Raw genomic sequence first — 21799 nt, forward strand, 5'->3', positions numbered from 1 at the left:
CAAAGTTGCCCTGCAACCCAGGTACTTATAAAATGTATCAGCAGATTTCAGCAATGCTTAGTGGAATTATGGACACTGGCATTTGTTTGAAGTTTTATACCTGCTCATCGTGGGGTTATTGGAGCTTATTCAAACTAAGTCAGTGCTAAAAAAAAATACACTTTCACAATTTCCTCACAAACTGGAGGAAAGCCAATCTATCAACAACAGCTAATCTAATTCTCACAGGTGAATTTATTATGTTCCCTTGTTTAAATATCACTGTAGAGCAATCAAATCAAAGTTATAACATTATTTGCAAGGGTGTTGAAAAAAATCGATTTGTCGATATATCGCGCAATTTTTTCAAAAAAGAAAGTACTAACGTTCTGCATGTTGTTCTAGGCATATACCTCAGTTATGTTGCACTAAAGTCATGTTGCACTAAAGTCAAAGTTGGTTTAAAAGCCACAGGCAGATTGTATGTTATTTTATTATTTTAAGATGTTGGCACATGGCATGTTAAAGCCAGTGTAAAATATGCCAATAAAATATATTTCATACATAATGTTCTCATGAAGATCTACAAATTTACAGATTGGTTGTTTCTTAAGTCATATATATTTTAAAAAAAATGCAATAATTGCCTTATACTTTAATATCGAGATATATCGTATCGTGACCTATGTATCGGCATATGAATCGTATTACCAGATGCCAGCAAATACACCTCCCTATTTATTTGTATAGCACTTTTCATACATACGAATGCAGCACAATCTGCAGTCTACTTATAATACAAAGTCCTTTCAATAAGACATAAGCACAGAGACAGACATTTTTAAACAAATACAAACACAGCACAAACCCAAATCTCACCAAGCAAAACTTAGAATCATTATTGACCTTAAGGCATATCAAGTATTAAGAGGTGTATTTTTTATTTATTTTTTTTTCTCCATGATTGGAGAACAATTATGTATTCATAAACTTATTTCTATAGTTATTCATTCCTTTCAAAATGTAATAAATCTTTATTACACATCCTTCAGCATCACTGTGAAAATCTTGTACTCAAATGAAGTAAGGTTTTTAATTATTCCAGCAAAGCGTTTACATTTCACTGGAATTCAGAGTCTCGTTTATCTGCCAAGATACATCACCAACAGTCTGGCACTGAGCCACAAACTAAGGGCTTCCCACTGATCCACACCACGATTGGCTGAGCATGCAGTGACGATCACCTTCTCCAATTAAAAAAAACAATCAAAGACAAACAACAACAACGCCCTCGGACATTATGTGTAAAAAATGCACCGAGAAGTCTCCGTGACCTTTTCAGCCCAATGGTGAACTTGTAAAAGGCGTCATCGGGAGCCAACAGAAGGTGACAGAAATCAGAATGCCACATGTCACGGGCGCTTTTGCCGAGTGTGGCCGTGGGATCAGCTCAAGGACAAAACGACTTAGAAAAGGGAAGGAGAATGGTCAGAAGGAGAAGGTCAAAAATTAATCTCCTAAGAACTAAAACATGCAAGACGGCAGTGTCATCACATCTGTCCGCTTCACTCGTGTTTCACTTTTTGACAAAAGTTCCCATGAGTGCAAACTGGAGGCTATGAAGGGTTCCCTCAGCCGACTCATGTTCAAGGAATATAAGGATTTATTTTCAGTGGTGGTGGTGATGGTGGTGGTGGTGGGGGGGGAACAAGGGATCCTTCCTAAACATGGTGGTTATTAGCTCTCTTGTTACATAGATTTTTATGTTTACTATGAAGCCGACTATAAATTTATCTTAGAGCTTGTAAAAGAAAAAGACAACAATTGTGTAAATAAAATGCATTCAACATGAATCTTAGTATGGAGAAACACAAAAAAATATTAAAATTCCTAATTTTTCTTTTTCTTTTTTTTTCTCTTAATATTTGATATTCAGAAATATTATCATTATTAATAATTGGCATATTTAAATAACTACAAAAAAACTTAGATATTTATACTCCAACAAGCATTTTACAATAATGTTTGCAATTTAAAAATTATTTTGATACAATAAATGCCATATTGGGCAATAATTTGACGGTGTGATAGCGCAATTTGAGTAAAGATGCGGGATGGACAGTCCAAGGTGTATGCATTTAGTGAGAGGAGAGACCATGCATGCGGGACAAGGGGGCATTGCTTTCATTCTCTGCGTGGTAGCTTGACAAATGTTTGCATGAGCTTCTAAAGCGCTGTGACAACCGCCTGCTGAGAGCACAGTCTCACTAATGTGTCCTGGCATGCCAGCCTCGTAATCACACATTTACATATGCAATGACCTACATTTGCATGTCAGATCGCACACTGTCCAGCATGGTTAACAGTGGGCACCTCCCCGTGTGGAGTCGCCCTGGGTGGCAGTAGAGGCCATGCGAGGGCGGAAGAGAGGACTGGAGGGAGGGAGGCTTCTCTGGCAGCCAAGGGGCTGGGCTGCCAGGCAGGATTATGTCAGCCGGCAGCCACAACATTAGACACTTCATTAGAGCTAATCTGTTTAGCGGTGGGCAGTGTATGTAAACTTCACAGGCCATTTGCGGCCTCCTTCGCCCCCTGGCCTGGCCTTCAAAGAGCAGCCAGGCCGCAGCTGACTGACGGGCCGTCTCATCTGCTGCACGTGGGTGTCACAATTGAGAGCTCCAAGCTGAGAACACGCATGCACGCACACACACAGAGAGTGACCCTACCAAGTCTCAAGAAGGCAGAGGTCACAGTCTGGACAAAGCTAGGCTAAAAGGGTCAGAGAGATGGTAATTTATAAGCATCTAAACCTCACTGTTCACTTAAAGCACTTGTGTCAAACCTAAGGCCCGGGGGACAAATCCGGCCCTTGAGACCATCCAATTCAGCAAGCAGGAAAGAGTAAAAAAAAAAAATACAAAAAAATTCAACAAAACTGCACAACATTTGGAGGATCGCAATTTTCCCATGTGTTCACAAATGACTGCAGTCATTTTTAAATTTCAAATTGTTCAAAAGACAAAATTTTCCTGAAACAAATTTCTCATAATGAAATAAAAATTTGTCTCAAAATCACTGACATCTAAAAGAGAAAATCCAACAGAGGCTGATATCTGTGCGCCATATACATACGGTACTTTATATATCATTTAGACGTCGATGTGCAAACTAGGGGACATTAATGTTGAAATTACTTGTTTTCTCGCCAAAAATCTGAAGCCCACTTAAGATCAAACTACTTTATATTTGGCCCCTGAACTAAAATGAGTTTGACACCCCGGACCTAAAGGTTTTTTAGTCTTTATGGTAATGTAGTTCTATTTTTCTAAGTCCCTTTTGAGGATTGTTTCAAATAATTGTATTTCTGTTTTGAATCGTGTGGTGTATCTTTCCTCTCATCAGTTTAGTTTGTGATGGGGACAAGCTGCGAGGAACGCAGATGAAGTGGCAGTTGTGCAAGGCATTATGGGTAATGTCTGTGAGGGACAGCATGTCTTGGGTATAAAGGTGACACATAACCACCACTGGCAAGTCAAGGCATGGGGGGATTGGGGTACAGAGGAAAAGAGGGGGGAGAGAAAGGGTGAGAGACAGAGAGGGAGCGAACAGACAGCTCATCGCAGGAAGTGTGATACGAGCTGCCCAATAATGACACCATTGCCAAACACAACTGACAAGACACATGGAGAGTGGAAGAGGAAATGCAAAGACTGAGAAAGTGAGGGAAGTTGGGGGAGGTGGTGGATGGTGGAGGACAAGCAGCAGAGGGGAGAAGGTGTGATGTGACAGGCCGGCAGTGCCAACGGCTGCCACAGAAAGGCCAGCGGCAGAAAAAGAGTGGCTGTTTCATGAAGAGAAAGAACGAAAGGGATGCAGAGACCGACAGAAACTTGGACTAAAGTAATGACAGAAAAAATCCCCTTCCAATCTTTGCAAACTCCCCAAAACTCGGGTTATAATAATACAGTGTCAATGGCCACTTTACATGGGAGCTTTAATTCCTCTTAAAAGCGGAATAAAAGTTAATTCCTCTTTAAGATGACCTTGTAAACACTTAATTCCTAATACTAATTTAATTCCAAATTAAACTTAATTCTGAACTAGATGTCTGGTCTAGTCCGTTTTTAATTCCGAATTAAATAATTCCTCTTTCTTGTAAACAGTTAACAACACTTAAAGCTGCTTTAAGTTAATTCCAGTTGTTCTGCGCATGTGCGATTTGCGACGATGACGCGCTGGGTAACAACATAATCCAACATGGCGGCCCGGAATAGAGCCGACACTGTTTAATGAGCCTTAAAAGACATGAATATAATGAAAAAATGGGATGGACGGAGGCATAAACATGCACACATTAACACAGACACATGGACTTATCACACACGGAGATCAGCAAACAGAACAGGCTTCATCAGACGGGTGATAAACCTGGAAACGGAGTAAATGCGTCCCCATACTGCTGCACAGGCTGTAATATCACCAAGTTTATCATTGTAACGGTTGTCAAAGCTACTATCTTTACCAGGGAGCAAATATTTACTCCTGGTTATTGTTTTCCAGAGTTTTACTGGGCTTTTCCGTGGACCAAAGTGTGTTATTGTCTAGCTGTTGCTTCAAAACTATAATCAAAATAAAAGTGAAAACAGTTCTCATGTGTGGTCTTCTGTGTTATAGCCAACAAGATAGACGTGATCGACGTGATACATCATGTTCGCCCCTTCCAATCAAGAGTCTTCCCAACCCCCAGTCCTAAAGCGGAATAATCCGATTTTCCATGTAAACCTTAATACGGGAAGTACTATTACCATGTAAACACAAAGCAGAACACTTTAATTCCGAATGATTTAATTCGGAATAACTAATTCCAAATTTAAAAAAATATCATGTAACCGTGGCCAATGAATCTCAACAGAGTCCTTTAGTATAAATGGAGGACAATTAACTATAACTGCAAGGTTTTATCAATGTGCCATATTTATAGTCTTAAAGCAAGAATATTTTTTCACCAAAGAAGTACAGCTCTCTATAAATATCTGAAATTCAACAACCAACTTTGCAACCAAACAATCCAACCAAACAGCAAGTTGCCAAAACAATTATCCTCCAGACTGAGAATCATTTCTCAGTTTATCTCATTTTTCTGCCAACATCTGCCAAAGCCACCCTCAGATCATCCCTACACTTCATCCAAATTCACGCAGAGTTTAAGCATGTCATAACTGACACTGATCAGCAAGTCAGGTCAGGCCCTGGAGAGGCTGCCAGTTTAGCATAAAGTCAAGTTGTAGAATAATACAAATCTACACCGTGCACAGACATGGAGGAGAGATTACAAGCGTTGTTAACATTAGCTGATATACAATGAGTTGATTTAATGTGCAGTTAATTTATTTGTGACAAGAACCACTTGGGAAAATTATGTTTTGTCATTTTGAATTTAAAAAGGCAGAAACCTTAACAAAACAATCCCGAACTTCAGCTTCAGTGAGTCGCTCTCTGATGCCACGAGTGTTTACAAAATATTTTGAATTATCTCAGCATTCAAAAAGAATGTAGAGGGATTCAAGGATAGGCAGAAACAGAAACAGAAACTGGCAGGCGGGGGTGGAGCGCTCCCACCCTCAGTAGTCACCAATCCCCTTGAGCAGACACCATGCAATATTCATCTTCAGCCAGTCAGCCAGTGAGCCAGGCAGGCAGTCAAACCAGCAGGATTCACCCCAAAGGTGCTTCTCATTCCTCTGCTCTCAATGGGCTCCTCATCCACGCCACTGAGTCGCTTCGCTCGCAGACAGATCTGTGTCTGTCAAACTCTGCAGTGACGATCGGAATTTGATCTGAGGGGGCTCTCCTCACTAGCCCTCCCACTCACTCAAGAGCAAATGTGCCATTAAAAATGCACATCTCTCAGCGCATCTCGTTTAACTGATGCATATGCATCATACCTCTGGGACCTAGAGAAATTATATCGCAAGCAATACGGAATATCATTCATCACATATACAATTCAGATTTCTTTCAGGAGGCTGGGGTGTCTGTTTTCTCCTTTGCTGCTGAGTAGACTGAACCTCAAGAAAGTGTGAAACACCTATCTGGATGCTGGTTTGACAGTCATCTACATAAATCCTCCCAATATATTCTCTCTTCCTCACTCTCCGTCTCCTATTAAATGTGAAATGGTTTCAAACATGCGCCGTGAGAGAGAGAAAAACATGATGCAACACATAAGAGTTCACTGTGCTACCAATAACCTAAGCATAAAAAAAGTGAGCCTGGAATTACGACTGATGTAAACCGTTGGAAATAGATTGGGGAAAAAAGAACATTAAAAAACAGATAAGAGTTCATAATGGTGAAACAATACTACATAATCAACAGCTGGAAGGACTACAGAGGTAGTGCAAGTATGCGTATGTGTGTGTGTGGGCATAAGGGAGTTGCCAAATTAATTATTAAAGGTTTAATCCTACTTTCTTCTGTGTGCAACCCAATTATCCTTAATTTTGCAATTAAAAAAATCGTGGAATAAAATAATTCCCTTGCCGATTCCCATGTTAATGCTGCTATGCCCTTGAATATGCACAAAAACACAAAGTATGGGCCTATTTTCAGTGTTTCCCACCTAAAGAAAACAAAAACAAAGAAATCCCTTATACTCTGGGGCACTTCAATAATCATCTTTCTTTGTCGTTGATTTAACTTTTGTGAAGACAAAAACAGCCTTCTGCCAAAAAATAAAAAATAGAAGAAAAAGAAGGAAAAAAATCAATGCCATGACATTGAAAGGCAGCACTAAAATCCAACACTGACCAACGTTGCACGGGGCAATCTCAAGTTGTATCAAAACAAAAAAGGCACATGGGAGGTGAGGTTCTGCCAGCCTACAGAGCTATGATCAATAGCAACAACTCAACATTCATCCACTGCCGTCCATCTCCTATACACACTTCGATTGTGGTAAGCATGAGTGAACATCCTGATTCCTGACTGACAGAGAGTGGAAAAGGTGGTAGAAGGTGCCTCTAGTGAATAAATGAAGGACGCTGTCATCATGAAACATTAATGATCTTACTTTATCAATTAGATAAACTAAGCAAATTAATCCGACAAGGACTTGCAAGAATGATTATATATACAGTATAAAAATCATTATTGACAGTGTGGTGGAACATAAAACCCATTTAGCTCTTTCATTCCTTTTGGTCTTATAATATAAATTTAAAATGTCTTTTTGTCAACTGTGCATGATAGTAGAAAGCTTTTTATTTTTTTAAATAGTATAATTAAATTAATTTATTATTAATTTAAAATACACTTAATTAGAAACATATTGTAAGTTAATGAAACAACCACAAACATGAAGCTTTGAATAAACACTTGTTTTTTGTTGCTCATCAGTAAATCATTCATAAGCAACTTGGGTCATTGGTTATTACTATTATTATTTTGCATGTAGCAGCAAAACTAAAATTGAATAATAAAACACAGATTTTAATGGACTAGTTGGTTCATATTTGATATATTGTAGAGCTGGGCGATATGGACCAAAACTTGTCTCTAAATTTTTTCTCAAAATAGTGATATACGATATAAATCTTAATAATTTTATTTCAAATGAAAACTGAACAGATTGAAAATTCTGGGTTAGATTTGATGATCCAAATGCCACACAGGCACATTTACCAACAAACAGCTGCACAATATGTCCCCCAAAATAGAAAAATTGATATATCTTGAATCTCAATATATCGCCCAGCGGTAATATGAAATATAAAAATGTGTACTTAAGGCTGGGATACATTGTGCGATTTTTTCAATCGACTCATGTGCAGAGCCCGAATATGCGCAGCTCACGACCGACACTCTGACACGATCTGACTGCTCATACTGTACGTTCATACACGACACGATGAGGTCTCGTTTCCGGAGCAACGTACAAATTGGAAGGAGAAAAATAATTCTGAAGCGTCGCCATTAAACAGAAGAAGTAGAAGAAGAAGGAAGTGGAGAGACATGCAAATCTCAGCAAAAAGAAAAAACGGCGATGTGATGGACCAGGAGCTGACTGGACAGACGTGGTCAGTACAGTCCATCAATCTTACAGCGGTCCTGCAGTGTTCGCGCATGCGCAGTGTGAGAGTTTGAGGTAAGCAGGTCCGTAGCACTGCTTCAACTGTGAGATACCATCACGAGGAGCGACTGAATTTCAAACATGTTTGATTTCCTTACGACCATACGATTGCTGATCCCAAAAATAAACTCACCAGACAAAAATCGCACAGTTTATGATGTGATATGCTTGCGTTTACCTGGGGTTGAAACACTGGCACAGCTGCCTGCTGTCCTTGTGGCTGCGTGTCCATATCCATGATGTTAAGAACTCTATCCTCTCCACCTCTGCTGAATCAAACACACAAAGAAGAGCCAACGTTATCCTGCCATCTGGTCATCACACAAAGTACTAATTCATTACCATAGACAATTCTACTCGATTCAACACAAGTACAGACAAAGGATCCCCTGTTGATGTTCACCAAATGAGTCAGTGATGGCTGCTGACACAGTGTCCAGTTTCCGTTCAACTGGAACCCACGTCATGCCTGGGGATTTGACACTCTTTGTTGGATTCATGTTGCAACATGGCAGTTCTATTGCAGACAGCAGCATTAATCCGAACAAAAGCAAAAATAATGCTGCAACGCTCCAAGGAATTTTTCAGGGAAATTATTGTTCATGTCGGAAACTAGATTAAGCAATTTTAATTGCATTTCTGTTTTCTGAGGAAATGTAGGTCACAAAAAGGTGAGTAAGCAATGGCATGTACGTCATAGTGAGGTTTAATTACATAGTAACAAATAATGTAGTAGCATAACTTATGACTGCATCAAGCTGAGCCAAACGATCAAACTTGCATGAATGATTCACTACACTGAAAATTCATAAATCCAACAAGATTGGAATCGCAACAAACCCTCAATTCATTCATGAACTAATCCAGTATTCAAGTGATGACAGAAAAAACAGATACTCACTGGTGCAGTGTTGTTCCAAGCTTCTGTGTATATCCGTAACTATACCTTTTGCAAAAAAAAACTATTCCCGCAGCACGCCAAAGATTTTACGCAGCAGGGTAGTGTTTTTGTGCTACCCACTATAACCTTCTGACATAAATAAGTATTTCATAAATCTGCCTCTAAAGGTCACTGACAACATTGCCAAAAAAAATGTGCTATTACAGCCTCTCAGCAACAATGAAGAACAGTTTTACACTGAACACCAGACCCAATGATCTACCAGCATGCAAATGTGCAAAGATACATTGACTAAAAATCACTTCACTCGACTAGTAAATCCCAAATAAGCGGTCATGCTTGCTTGCGTTTCTGTTGTTTTTTTAAATTTAGTTTTTTTTTCTGCATCAAGCTAGAAATGCTTGAGTGACAAAAATACAGAATTGCAATGATTAGATTGAATATTTGCTCCTTTAGTGCTTTAAAGTATCATGGAGATAAGGAATACCTTAGGGAGGAGTCCAAACTTTTCCCATCAACCACTTCCATTATGGTTATATACAGTAGCTACCAGTTGCTTAATAGTTATTTGGATACAAGTGTGAGAATTATAGATGTGGCACATTTATTACATAATGCATGTAAACAACATACATGCTTTGAACATTGTTGGTAATTGGTAAATTGTTTAAATGTTCTTAAGTGCTCTTTTATGTTGTCGTTTTCATGATATGCCCTGAGATTTTGCCCCAGTGCTATATAATAAGATTATATATCTTACAATAAATTCTTGTTTTGAATTAGTCTTCAAATGTAGAATAAATGTGCAATAACCCTGTACAATGATTCTATGCGTTTTTATAAATTTTTACTGTGTAGTTTTATAAAGGCAAATAAATCAAAAACAGAAACACATGTAATTCTGTTAGGACTTTTAACAGAATAAACCTGTAAAAGAAGGGGGGGACCTGAAATACCCAAACATTGTTTTCCTTTAGCTGAAACATAGTTATGGCGAGCTTGCCTGAAGACTAACATTTCTAATTTTAAAGTCCCTAAAATCTTTAAAGACTTTAGGCTTAACCTGAAAACCACAGAGCTACAGTTGATACCATGGTGTTAAACTAAGTCATACATCAAGCACAAGGGTGATGAAACTACTGTCAAAGGAGGAGGCAAAACAAAGTATTTATGAGATGCATGTACATTGTACAACTTAACTTACATGATATCCATAAAATATTCATCAGTGCAAAAAGACTGGTCAATTTACCAAATGACAATTGATTGATAACTTTTTAAGATTGTTCAAAAGTGTAAAATGTACAGAGAGAAAAAAGAAAATGAATTGGAAATGTATTTAATCAGTTATTATATTTCTTTGAGTCCTTTTAAGACGAAAACTGAAAAATGGTCTCGATGCGTACTCGAAAGGTTTTGATTAGAGATAGAAAAGGCTTCAATAGAACAGAGAGAGCAGCCAACAGTGTGGTGATGCATTTAGATTTTGATGTCGCTTGGCATCCACCCTGCTGGCTGTCACTTCTCTTGTCGCCAATCTTTGCACTCCTGCCTTGTGTTTTGCTCGATTGAGGCTGGCACCTTAACTTCTATCCCAAACCATCGTGTGCTTCTGAATGTCTAAGTGTCAAAATATCCAGGGGGCGTCTGAGGTCCCCGACGCGCCTTTCAACTCTTACGTCCCAAATGAACAAGATCAATTAAGCCTGACATGTCAGATTTACACACACACCAAGAAACAATGCAATTAGCAAAGGCAACATAAGGTCAAACAGCTGGGGCTCTTGTACATGTACAATACACGAGATGTACAGCAATTCAAAAAGGCAAAGTCTTGACCTGAGATATTTTTAAAAAATGAAGAAATTATTTCACCAATTAGAACAGGGATGTCAAATTCATTGTAGTTAGCCACATAAGGCCCACTTCAGTCTTGAGTCTTAAAATTAAGGACTACTCTCCAATTTTGACCCTTAATCGCATCTAAGTTTGATATTTTAAAAGAGAAAAGTACTGTTAAAATAGGAACTAAGATGTAAAACCCACAATATTATTGTTTCAGATGTTTCTGCATTATTGTGTTGCCTTTAAGATGATTCTTTTTGATGTGTAGGTAGTAATTTCCATCAATTCACTTCAACGTAGGCCCAATTGAGGTAAAATTCCCATTACTTGAATTATAAAAATGCTTGGATTGTTCTGGATTGGTTTATTTGATATCAAATTGGATTGAATATTGACCTTGAAAATTTTACAGTTAAAAAATAATGTTTTTATTGTAATTTTTACTTCAGTAACACACTACGCCGCCAGGAACTCAAATCCTGCAGTGCCAGATGTGTCCTCCTTCTTAAGCCAGTACATGTCCAGGCCCATCTGAAGTTTGCTAGAGAGCATTTGGATGATCCAGAAGAGGATTGGGCGAATGTCATATGGTCAGATGAAACCAAAATAAAACTTTTTGGTAAAAACTCAACTCGTCGTGTTTGGAGGAGAAAGAACATCATACCTACTGTAAAGCATGGGGTGGGAACATCATGCTTTGGGGCTGTTTCTCTGCAAAGGGACCAGGACGACTGATTCGTGTAAAGGAAAGAATGAATGGGGCCATGTATTGTGAGATTTTGAGTGAAAACTTCCTTCCATCAGCCAGTGCATTGAAGATGAAACATGACTGGGTTTTTCAGCATGACAATGATCACAAACACACTGCCCGGGCAACGAAGGAGTGGCTTCGTAAGAAGCATTTCAAGGTCCTGAAGTGGCCTAGCCAGTCTCCAGATCTCAACCCCATAGAAAATCTTTGGAGGAAGTTGAAAGTCTGTGTTGCCCAGTGACAGTCCCAAAACATCACTGCTCTAGAGGAGATCTGCACGGAGGAATGGGCCAAAATACCAGTAACAGTGTGTGAAGACTTACAGAAAATGTTTAACCTTTGTCATTGCCACCAAAGGGTACATTACAAAGTACTGAGATTAACTTTTGCTGTTGACCAAATACTTATTTTCCACCATAATTTGCAAATAAATTCATTTAAAATCCCACAATGTGATTTTCTGGATTTTTTTTCTCATTTTGTCTCTCATAGTTGAGGTATACCTACGATGAAAATTACAGGCCTCTTTCACCTTTTTAAGTGGGAGAACTTGCACAATTGGTGGCTGACTAAGTACTTTTTTGCCCCACTGTATGCTGTACAACTGTATATAACAAATTATATGCGGCTGCTGAAATTTCTATCATGTGATAGATAAATGGTGGCCTGTTATAGAACTGTAAAAAAACTCCAACGTTACCAACAATTGGGTTATTCTAGATTGAGATAAATGAAGGCTTAAGGTCAAAAGATCTGGCTGCAATTTCCTTTCAGATACCCAGGCACATATAAACTGGTAAAGGTTTTAAACTTGCAAAAAAAAAATGTAATTGTAATTAAATAAAAGTTAATAAATATTGCAAAAATTGTAAAACGTTAATATATTCAGACCAATTTTTTTGTCATAAAAACACTTGTGAAAAATGTAAATGAAATGTAACTTTTTTTTTCCTTCTGCAAAATGCATTTTTTTTTTTTTTTTTTTTAATCTTGCAGTGTTGTTCAGAATCTCAGTATTACCGCCTTGCATCATGCAATGCTCGTTTGCACCCCTGCATCCACCTGCAGGCTCTGACTTTGAGGATGATACTCACTCTTCTCTACCTCTGGGAAAACATATTCCATGCGAGTGGAGGTCAGAGCCGGTGAGACATTAAGCTGCCAGAAAACTGTTTGTTTTGTTCAAATGAGAGCTGAATAAATGCTCAGTATTGAAAATATAAACCTTATTTAAATTAGCAATTTTGTGTTCATCAATAAATGGAGAAAGTTATTTATACCACATTTGAAATGCAGACTAAAAGATGGCCTGCCACTTTAAATAAAATCAATCACAAAGCACAGTTACTGGTAAATGATTAATAAAGGTATCACTGTTTTCAATGTCTGTTTTTACAGTTACTTACTGTAGCCTAAAGTAGCCAATGCTAAACAAAGAAATAAATCGTAGCACTGGAACAAATACCTGTCGAAAGTTGCAAGCTTAACTGAAAAAGTGAAAGAACAAGACCTAAAAGTATGTACAAGTTGGCGTCTGCCACATCGTGGACAACAAGTTGTCATGCCAAGATATGAAAGAGCTCAACTTCATAGAACTGGAGCTGCATGAGAATAAAAAATGAGCAGTTCACAGCAGGGATGATGCAGGACAGGGTAGGACAGAAGCAAAGCTTAGAAAAATGTCACAGGAGGGGGAAAAAAGAAGCTTGTTAGCCCTGACGTGTTCATGGTCCTGTGAGAGACGGTGTGGAGCTGTACACCACAGAAGTTGGCACTGGCTTTAGGTCTTCTTTAATCCCCATTTCCTTCCCTCTGCATAATTCATTTAAAACAGTGGCACAAGGAAAAACAAAGAGAGAGAAATGATTATAAAAAGGTGGATCAAGGCAAACTGTGAGGGAGGGGGTTGGGTGGCGAAACAAAGGGGAAGGGTCCTGGAGTTAACCGATTCCTAATAGCAGAGTGCTAAATCAGCTAGAACAATAAATATGAACACAAACTGATGAGCTGGGGCTTAAGGGTGACGGAAACACAGGAAAAAGAATGACAAGAAGCAGAGGGAAGAGAGGGAAAGAAAATTGTAACGTGACACTACTGGGCCCGGGTGTACGATGTGAAAGAATCAAAGGCACCTTTGAGGAGCAAAAAGACGACAGTGAAAAGAGTGGTGTCCATGATTACAAGAAATGGGGAAACCTTTTCAGCCTGTGTTCATAAAAGCCAACCCCAGGCCTCGTCTCAAACCCTCGCTCAACTAACATGGATGACACGGAAAAGAGGAAGAAAGCCACTAATGATGGAAGAGTCCAAAAACTACAGAAGCAGCACACTTTCCAATTCATTTTCATCACTCTTCCCAATCATTAGCCAAAATGTTAAAGCCCTTCACGCTCATTGGACCATGAACTATTAAGAACGTCTGAGAGGGGTAGCGGACAATTTGCACCTCAGCGTGTGAGCACATCTCTGACACCTTTGAACAGGATGAATTAAGACTTAACAGAATAGAAAATGAAGGGAAGATGATTTATTGTCTTTTAATCTAAGGAAAGAAGGAATCGACACAGCAATAACAGAAAACGCTTTGAAAAAAACTTTGCAAAGCCAGGCAAACACTTGGCAGTCTAACTATCAAGAAGTTCCAGAAGTTTGTGACATCCACAACATTGAACCACAAGTGGTTTACATCTCCCAGTTCTGGCAATGTTTGTCTTAAATCTTATTACCAACATATACTATGTAAGCAGAATATGTTCTCCTGTCAGTTAGTTATGGACCAACTTAAAGACAAACAGCTTTAAGGAAAAAGTTTTCAAGAAAAGGTAGAACAACTGGTTCCTTGTTGTGTGTAAGACGTGTTTTTAAAGAGCTACTGGCTGTTGGTAAAAAACAAACCACACAAATGACCTTGATGTATCTGCTTAGCATGGGAATAAAGTGCTTGTGCAATTGTGTGCGTGTGTGTACTTGTGTGCGACCTTCACCCACTCCCTTGTGGAGAAACTACAGCAAAATGATAAGAAAAGGAAATTAAAATGAATAAATCCACTGGAGTCCACTGGGACGCTACAAGGCCAGTGATCCACGGTGCTTTTTGCCAACTATTTATAGCCGTCCTTTACATTTTTCACTTCCAGATTCTTATAGACTCATGATTATTTCACTGCAGAAGTAAATAGCACAGTGCAACCTGCCGGGGCTTCATGTGAGGCCTGAAGTGATTTATACCCCCACAGTTCAAAGAAACAACAGTTATCTGCGCGTGTGTGTGTGTTTCACCTTCTACTTCCTCTATAACCCACATTTCAACAATTACTCAGCCTTTCATGCAACAGTCCCCGTTAAGCCGCAATTGATTCTGTTATCCTGCTTGTGTGCGTGCCCACCTGTATCCTCTCGTATCTCAGTTTACATATCAGACTGTGTGTTTTATTAGAGTAAGCATGTCCATCATTGAGAGAAGTCCTCAAGCACAAACAGGTGTCAGGCTCTATGTCCTCCGTCTACCTCCTCATCTGCCCTGCTCTTGTCTTCATCCCCTTCATCCTGCTCCAATGCGTTTCAAACATGAGCTGGCTCGTAGCAAAAAAGCCCTGGCCACCTCTCAGCTCCATTGTCCCATCCACTCTGCCACAGCAATAACCACTCTTGTGGCAAATGGCTCCTTTGTTGCCACTTGAGCAGGTGCCTTACAGTAAAAGGCAGGAGCCAGCCAGCCAGTCATTGCCGTTTCGTTAGAGTAGATCCTCGTTTGATGTGCAAAATTCATCATCCAGAGATGATAGCCGTGCAAGATGCTAATAATCACTTAAAAAACAAAAACATTCCCCTCAACATTGTAAAAGATAAACTCCAATTTCAATGATAAAAGAAGAATGATAGACAGAGACGGTACCAGTCGAAATTAGACCGTCAGCCACAACAACCTTACTGCCTTTCTTCTGCACCAAACCCTTTGCTGGATAAAAGCAATTCATACTGTCAATCATTAGGACTAAACAAAGTATATTGATAAATTGCTGAATGTGTGAAGAAAAGCCTAAATCAGGTGGGAAAGACAGAACTGTGTTTAAGACAGCTGTGTGATCCCAGAGAAAGCTGCTTAGTGTGTCAAGGTGCAGGTTGTGTGAAGGAGAGAAACCCCCAGGCGTTCAGGAGTGAGAACCCCGGGGGTTTGGGCTGTGCTTACACACCCGTAATACGTTCACAGCGCTTCGGGACTCCACAACACATCACACCTCACTTAAAATAAGAAAGGAATGCATAATATACAAATAAATATGAAGAGTGACTTGATTTAAGCTTGTTTTATTTAGCCGCCAGTGATGCCGTATCTTCCTTAAGGGACCAAATGAGCAAGACTTCAAATAAGTAATCAGATGCAAATCTATTTTCCCTCCATGTCAATGAAAGAAAAACTAAATATAGATATCACTTCAACTCCCATCTGTAAAAGATTTAAGATTTATAACTTTTAGGATGCAACATTAACATTGGCAAACTACTGAGACTGACACTATTCGGTTTATTACTATTAAAGGGTACCTGTAATGGTAATGTATATAACATAAAATGTGTTTTATGTATTACCAATAAGAAGTGTGCATTTATTTAAAAAAATAAACGTTTTTATACCTGAGAATAAAATCAATGAGGAGCAGCCTTTTTCGGCCAAATGTGATGCGAGGGTCGGTGATTTTGGTTTCGTAATTACATTAGGTCCCATCTGTTTTCGCTGCTTTTCTCTTTAGTTCGGTTTTTAAAGTGCTTTCTCTACATTTCCTTTAATATTGTTTTATTTATTTATACAGACGACAAAAAAATGTGTGTTGGAGCTACTTTTGATGTGTCTGAAGCTGTTATCGTTAGCTTTTGCTGTGCATTGGAGCAACCAAGGCCTGTTGTCTGCTGCACTATTTACAAACGAGATGTGACAGAGATCAAGCTGCATGACACGGTCAATTAAGAGACAGACTGGATTTACCTGGGGACGAGTATGAGAGGACCTTAAAGCCATTTAGATGAGTACATTCTACTAGACACGTATCTGTCACCTGTCAGATATTTTTAATTCGTGAATGTTGTAATTAGAATTTTAAAGAAAACAAACTTGATAGAGCTTACAATTAAAATCTACCACAGGTGCCCTTTAAGGTGAAGTGGTCGACGAGAGTCATAATCAGGATAATCTGATTCACAGCTTCAGTATATGGATTAACACTGATCGATCGGCGATATTGGATCAGCCGATATTCTGCATTTTATGCAAATAATGTGATTGGCTGTAATGTCTTAATTTGTCGATACAATCAATGACGTCATTGTCGTGATGAAACTTTCTGTTGACGCTCCCATTGCAAGGGCATTTATTCAAAGTTGAAGACCCATGCAACCACACACACACACTGACAACAAATGCTATGTTCATGTCCTGCATGGAAATTCTTCAACTCTTTCACTCCTTCACAATCACAAGGCTGCGTTTAAGTCCCGAAAAATGGTACCGTTTGATTTTCCATGAATCTGTATCAGGCAGTACTGAAGGAATTTGGTCGGTACCTTAAAAAAACCAGCCCAAATTCATATGATCGGAGATTGTTTTTTTTAAACTCACTGATCGGTGATCTGCTCAGACCTGCTGTCTGATGGTCAGTAAGTCATTTTCAAATGGTACAGACTGATTGACAGACTGTGTTGCTGCACTGACTCAGATCAATGGCAGATCAATAGGAAGGTTTCTGTCCGAATATGCCTATTTTTCATGGACTGATCAGATTAAAGTTACAGGACCTAACAGAGCAGCCACATTCAATTAGGGGGGGAAATCCATCAATCCATTTTCATACCCGCTTATTCCCGTTTAACAGGGTCGTGGGGGTCTGCCGGTGCCAATCTCCGGCTCTCATAGGGCGCTGGGCGGGGGTACACCCTGGACAGGGCGCCAGTCCATCACAGGGCAACACCACAGACACAGACAACCACTCTCTCATTCACTCCTATGGGCAATTTAGAGACTCCAATCAACCTTAGTCATGTTTTTGGATTGTGGGAGGAAGCCGGAGGACCCGGAGGAAACCCACGCAGCACGGGGAGAACATGCAAACTCCACACAGAAAGGACCCAAGTCCACCCCAGGGCTTGAACCCAGGACCTTCTTGTTGTGGGGCGGATGTGCTAACCACTAAGCCACCGTGCGCCCGGGGGGGGGAAATATCATTAGGTTTTAAAGTTGTTTTTTAAACAAATTAAATTTAAAAAAAAAAAACATTTTTATTTATTTATTTATTTTTCTTCATTATTAAAGGTTTGAGCAGTAGACAGAAAAGTCCATCTGCCTCCAATTTAACTTCCTCAAATGTCATTGTGTGCTTCCGTGTGCCTTACCTCTCGACACTAAACAAGCAAAACGCTATTTTAAATAGGGGCAGTCCACCACTTTTGCATGCACGCTAATTATTGCTGCAATCTTAGTGAATTCCTCGCAGCAGGTGAGAAAACTGCGTCAACAAAGAATTTAGGGACTCACCGTTTATTTCAGATCTTAGTGAATCCGCCCCCGTGTGTTAAATTTCAGGTTGGCATCACACAAACAAAACCACCTAGATTTTTGACAAGTGAGTCTAAACACTACAGCAGTCACGACCAACTAAAAGTTGGTTTTCCATTCCCCTAGGGAATGCAATAGTGAAATTAATTATAAAATATAATGGATGAAATGCAGTTTAAACTTACCAACAATAATAAAGACATTTCAAATCAATTCCTAATCTTTGTTATACAAAGATCAAGAAGAAAGTGGTTTTTTCAATAAAATTCATTGTAAATAAAGTTACAAAGATTTCTAACATATGTTTGGTTTATGTTTAAAGCGACACTCAAAGCCTCTTAAGTAATGGAAATGAATCACCCACAGTTTCAGAAAGCACATTCACATTAAGTTCCCCAAGCTTTAGGTTGAAGAAAAGCCCTGTGGCAACAACTCTTACACTATCACAATCCAGGCCAAAGCACCACACAGCAGAGCAAAGCTTTCTTCCCTCCAGGACCAATAAGGCTTTTGTTTGTTAGCCATGTCACTGACTGACCACCAAATTAGCTTCATCACCTCTGGCATTGCAAAATTGGATGTGACATTTTGTACTTCAAGGCAGTTGCCCTATTTGTCTTCAAGGCCAGGAGAGCTCAAATAAAAAGTCATAATAGAAAAAAAAGACAGAAATGCACCAAAAAATATCTTTTTTTACACGTCAAAAAAAATAGATTAATATGTTTATTTTTAAGACAAAGAGGGGGAAGAAGAATCCTATGGATTATAATATTTCCGAGACTGATTATATTTTTAGAAATAATTTTAGAATTATGGTCTAGATTGCAACAGCTTTTGTTCAAACTTAATAATTCAGCAAACAATATTAAACATCTTTATCTAAATGACAACACTCTAATACGTCAAAGGCATCTCATGTAGGCCGACACGAGGAAGTAAAAATAATAGTAAAACATGACTAATTGTGTAAATTACCAACTACACAAATTAAGTGAATCTTCACAATATTTGCAGGGCTCATAGTTTTCCCCATGCGCATCTCAAATGTTGGCAATAGTTTTTAATTACAAATTGCTGTAAGAACTCTCAATTTTTCCATAATTCTGCAATTTTCCTCAAATGATTCCATCAAAATGTCTTCAAAGTAAATAAAAATTGGTCACAAAATTAAAAAAAAAAATTAGGTGACTGCAGGAACTGATACCTGTCACTTGCTGCTTGGATAATGTGGGTACCCCACCAGTGCAAACAAGGGCAGATTAATGTTGAAATAGCTCATTTCGTGCCTAAAATCTGCATCCCACTTGAGATCTTATTTGGCCCCAGATTAAGAGCACAGTTCCCAAGAAGGGGCTACCCTAACTTCTCTGATCTTTAGTGACACAAAAAAGAAATTGATGCAAGATGCTGGCAATGGAGCACAGACCCAGAACGGTGGATAAAACTGAGGCCGTTGCAAAGCATTTGTAAACTAAAATGTACTTCTCTATCTCAAAGCCTTGGCTGTAATTGCACTGTTGAGTTCATTTTCCTCAATGACTTATCCTCTGCATGCTGTTGTCACCATGTAAGAGTTGAAGCAGTGATTGCCGACCCATTAAAGTGCTGCATGGAGATGATGAAGCTTGTCATTTGAGTTTCTCATCGACGAAACCACCTTTAAAAAGAAATCATCTGGAAAATAAAGACCATTTTCCTTTCTTCTTCTAAAAAAAAAAAAAAAAATCTAGCAGCCTCCTCTAGTTCTATCCAAGGACAAAGTTCCCTTCTTCTACTTGGAGGGTTTGAAGCCTTTACCCCAGGTTAGCTGACGTTTGTCTAAGAGGAAATGACAAGCGCAAGATGTCCAAATCATTAGTAATGTGAGAGGTGCAGTTCCCAGGCATGTCTTGTTACATAGTTGACTGCTAACGTGAAGGCCACAGGCTCGTGGTGGGGCTTTTCTGGGTCCAGGCTTTATTAAGAGTGCAGACAGTTGGTGAAAAGGCTTTAGCATCGCTACAGTGAGTAGAATAAAAATTAAAATAAAAAACATCGCCCTACATCATCCACTCTCACTGTGAAACAAAATACTTCTCTAGAAGACTATGACACACGCATACTGTATACTCGCATGCAAACGGAGTTACACACGCATAGAAATGATACCAAATTAATGTGGTCAAAAAGAAGAAAAAAAAAGTAATGTTTTGCTTTGGTTAGGATTCAGACAAATGTGGCTTATGTGGTAGCCATAATCACTGCAGTGGGTTGCAGCTTGCTACTACTGAGTCTAGCTACTCTGGGCACATATACACCCATATAGCAAAGAAAAGCCCATAAAACTTAACCCAGTCGTTTCTTGTAAGAAGATGTATCTTGTATTTAGCAATAATTACCCACCAAGCAAAGCTAAATTATCACTCAAGATGCAAGAACTATATTGTGCTCAACTGGTTTCTAAAGTGTCAAATGAGCGATAGTTTCGTTAGAAGCATTAAACCAACATAGTCCAAGAGAGCAGGATATAATACTGAACTACTTGATTGGTAAAGGCCACAACTTTTCCTGCAAATTCCCTAAAATGCTAGCCTGGAATCCATCCTCATCTCCTTGTATTATTCATACAGGCGATTAGTCTGGAAGCGCTCACCAGGTGTTTGAGTTCTGGTGGCTGAGCGGGGCGGGACCAACACACGCAGAGTAACCAATCAATGAGCGGACCTGACAAAAATAGCGCAACAAGCGTAGTTTTTTTTTCCCTAAACGGAGCCAGCAGACAAAAAGAGCATTTAGTACACTAGAGACTTGCGGTTTTAAAGCCTCTTCTTGTGGTTTTAACAATATATTCAGGTCTTTTAAAACAGAGCAGAGCAAAGGTGCGAAAGTCTTGTCCGTGTCAGCGCCCGTGTCCGTTTTGATACTGCTTTGTGCAGGGGATGTGACTTTTTTCCTGTTCAGCTCCCATTGGCTCGACCAACTCTGGGGTGAGGAAGTGAGCAAAGACGGCCGCATCACCAGACCCACTTTCTTACAAAAAGTAAAGAAGTGGGTGTGGCTTCGCAAGGCTACTAAAATGCCGCTATACTTTTAAGGCCACAACAATAACAAAAACTAGTTAATGATTCAATTACAGAAATGAACATCCATAGACAGACAACCGTACACACAAAAAGTTAAAGGTTTGTTTTTATTCATTACTTGTCATTGCCAGAGCCTCCTCTGCGTGTGTGACAAAGAGCGAAATACACTCCCCCTAAGGGGTCGCACCTCTTTCCACTCTCGCCCTCCTCTCTTATCCCTTGTCTCACTCTATGCCTGTGGGGATTTCATTTTTTTTTTTTTCAGTTCAAGAGGGATGTCAGACCTGCTCCACAATAGCTCACACAGAGCCAGGACTGCCCTACATTCACCTACCATCTGTAAAAATCCACCAATCAACATTGTTTTCAGATATTGGGGTCCCATAAGAAGTAACAAGGGGAGCAGAAAAAACTAACAAACCGTATTAAATTATTCCTCAATTGAGCCATTCCTAAAGCAGCAAGTCAGTGTGTTGGAATCTTTCACTCAATCCCACCCAGCTACCCTGCCACTCCTGGGATTCAAACCCTAGACCCTTCAGTCACAAATCCACCTCCTTAACATAATACCCTGATGTTAAAA

The 21799-nt window shown here is 39.3% G+C and overlaps 1 protein-coding gene across 2 annotated transcripts in view; it reads right to left on the minus strand.

The window, feature by feature from the left end:
* The window catches only part of nek7 (NIMA-related kinase 7), a 74869-nt gene that overhangs the window by 41853 nt on the left and 11217 nt on the right, over positions 1 to 21799 (minus strand). The window contains exon 2 of one of the 2 annotated variants that reach the window (XM_028445673.1): positions 8289 to 8376. In XM_028445673.1, coding sequence (XP_028301474.1) covers positions 8289 to 8348 — 60 coding nt within the window. In that variant the 5' untranslated portion in view covers positions 8349 to 8376. Of the gene's footprint in view, positions 1 to 8288; positions 8380 to 21799 lie in introns of both variants that reach the window. The other variant, XM_028445674.1, reaches the window with a different exon arrangement.

This window comes from Gouania willdenowi, chromosome 4 (assembly GCF_900634775.1).
Source record: "Gouania willdenowi chromosome 4, fGouWil2.1, whole genome shotgun sequence".
Taxonomy (NCBI): Eukaryota; Metazoa; Chordata; class Actinopteri; order Blenniiformes; family Gobiesocidae; genus Gouania; species Gouania willdenowi.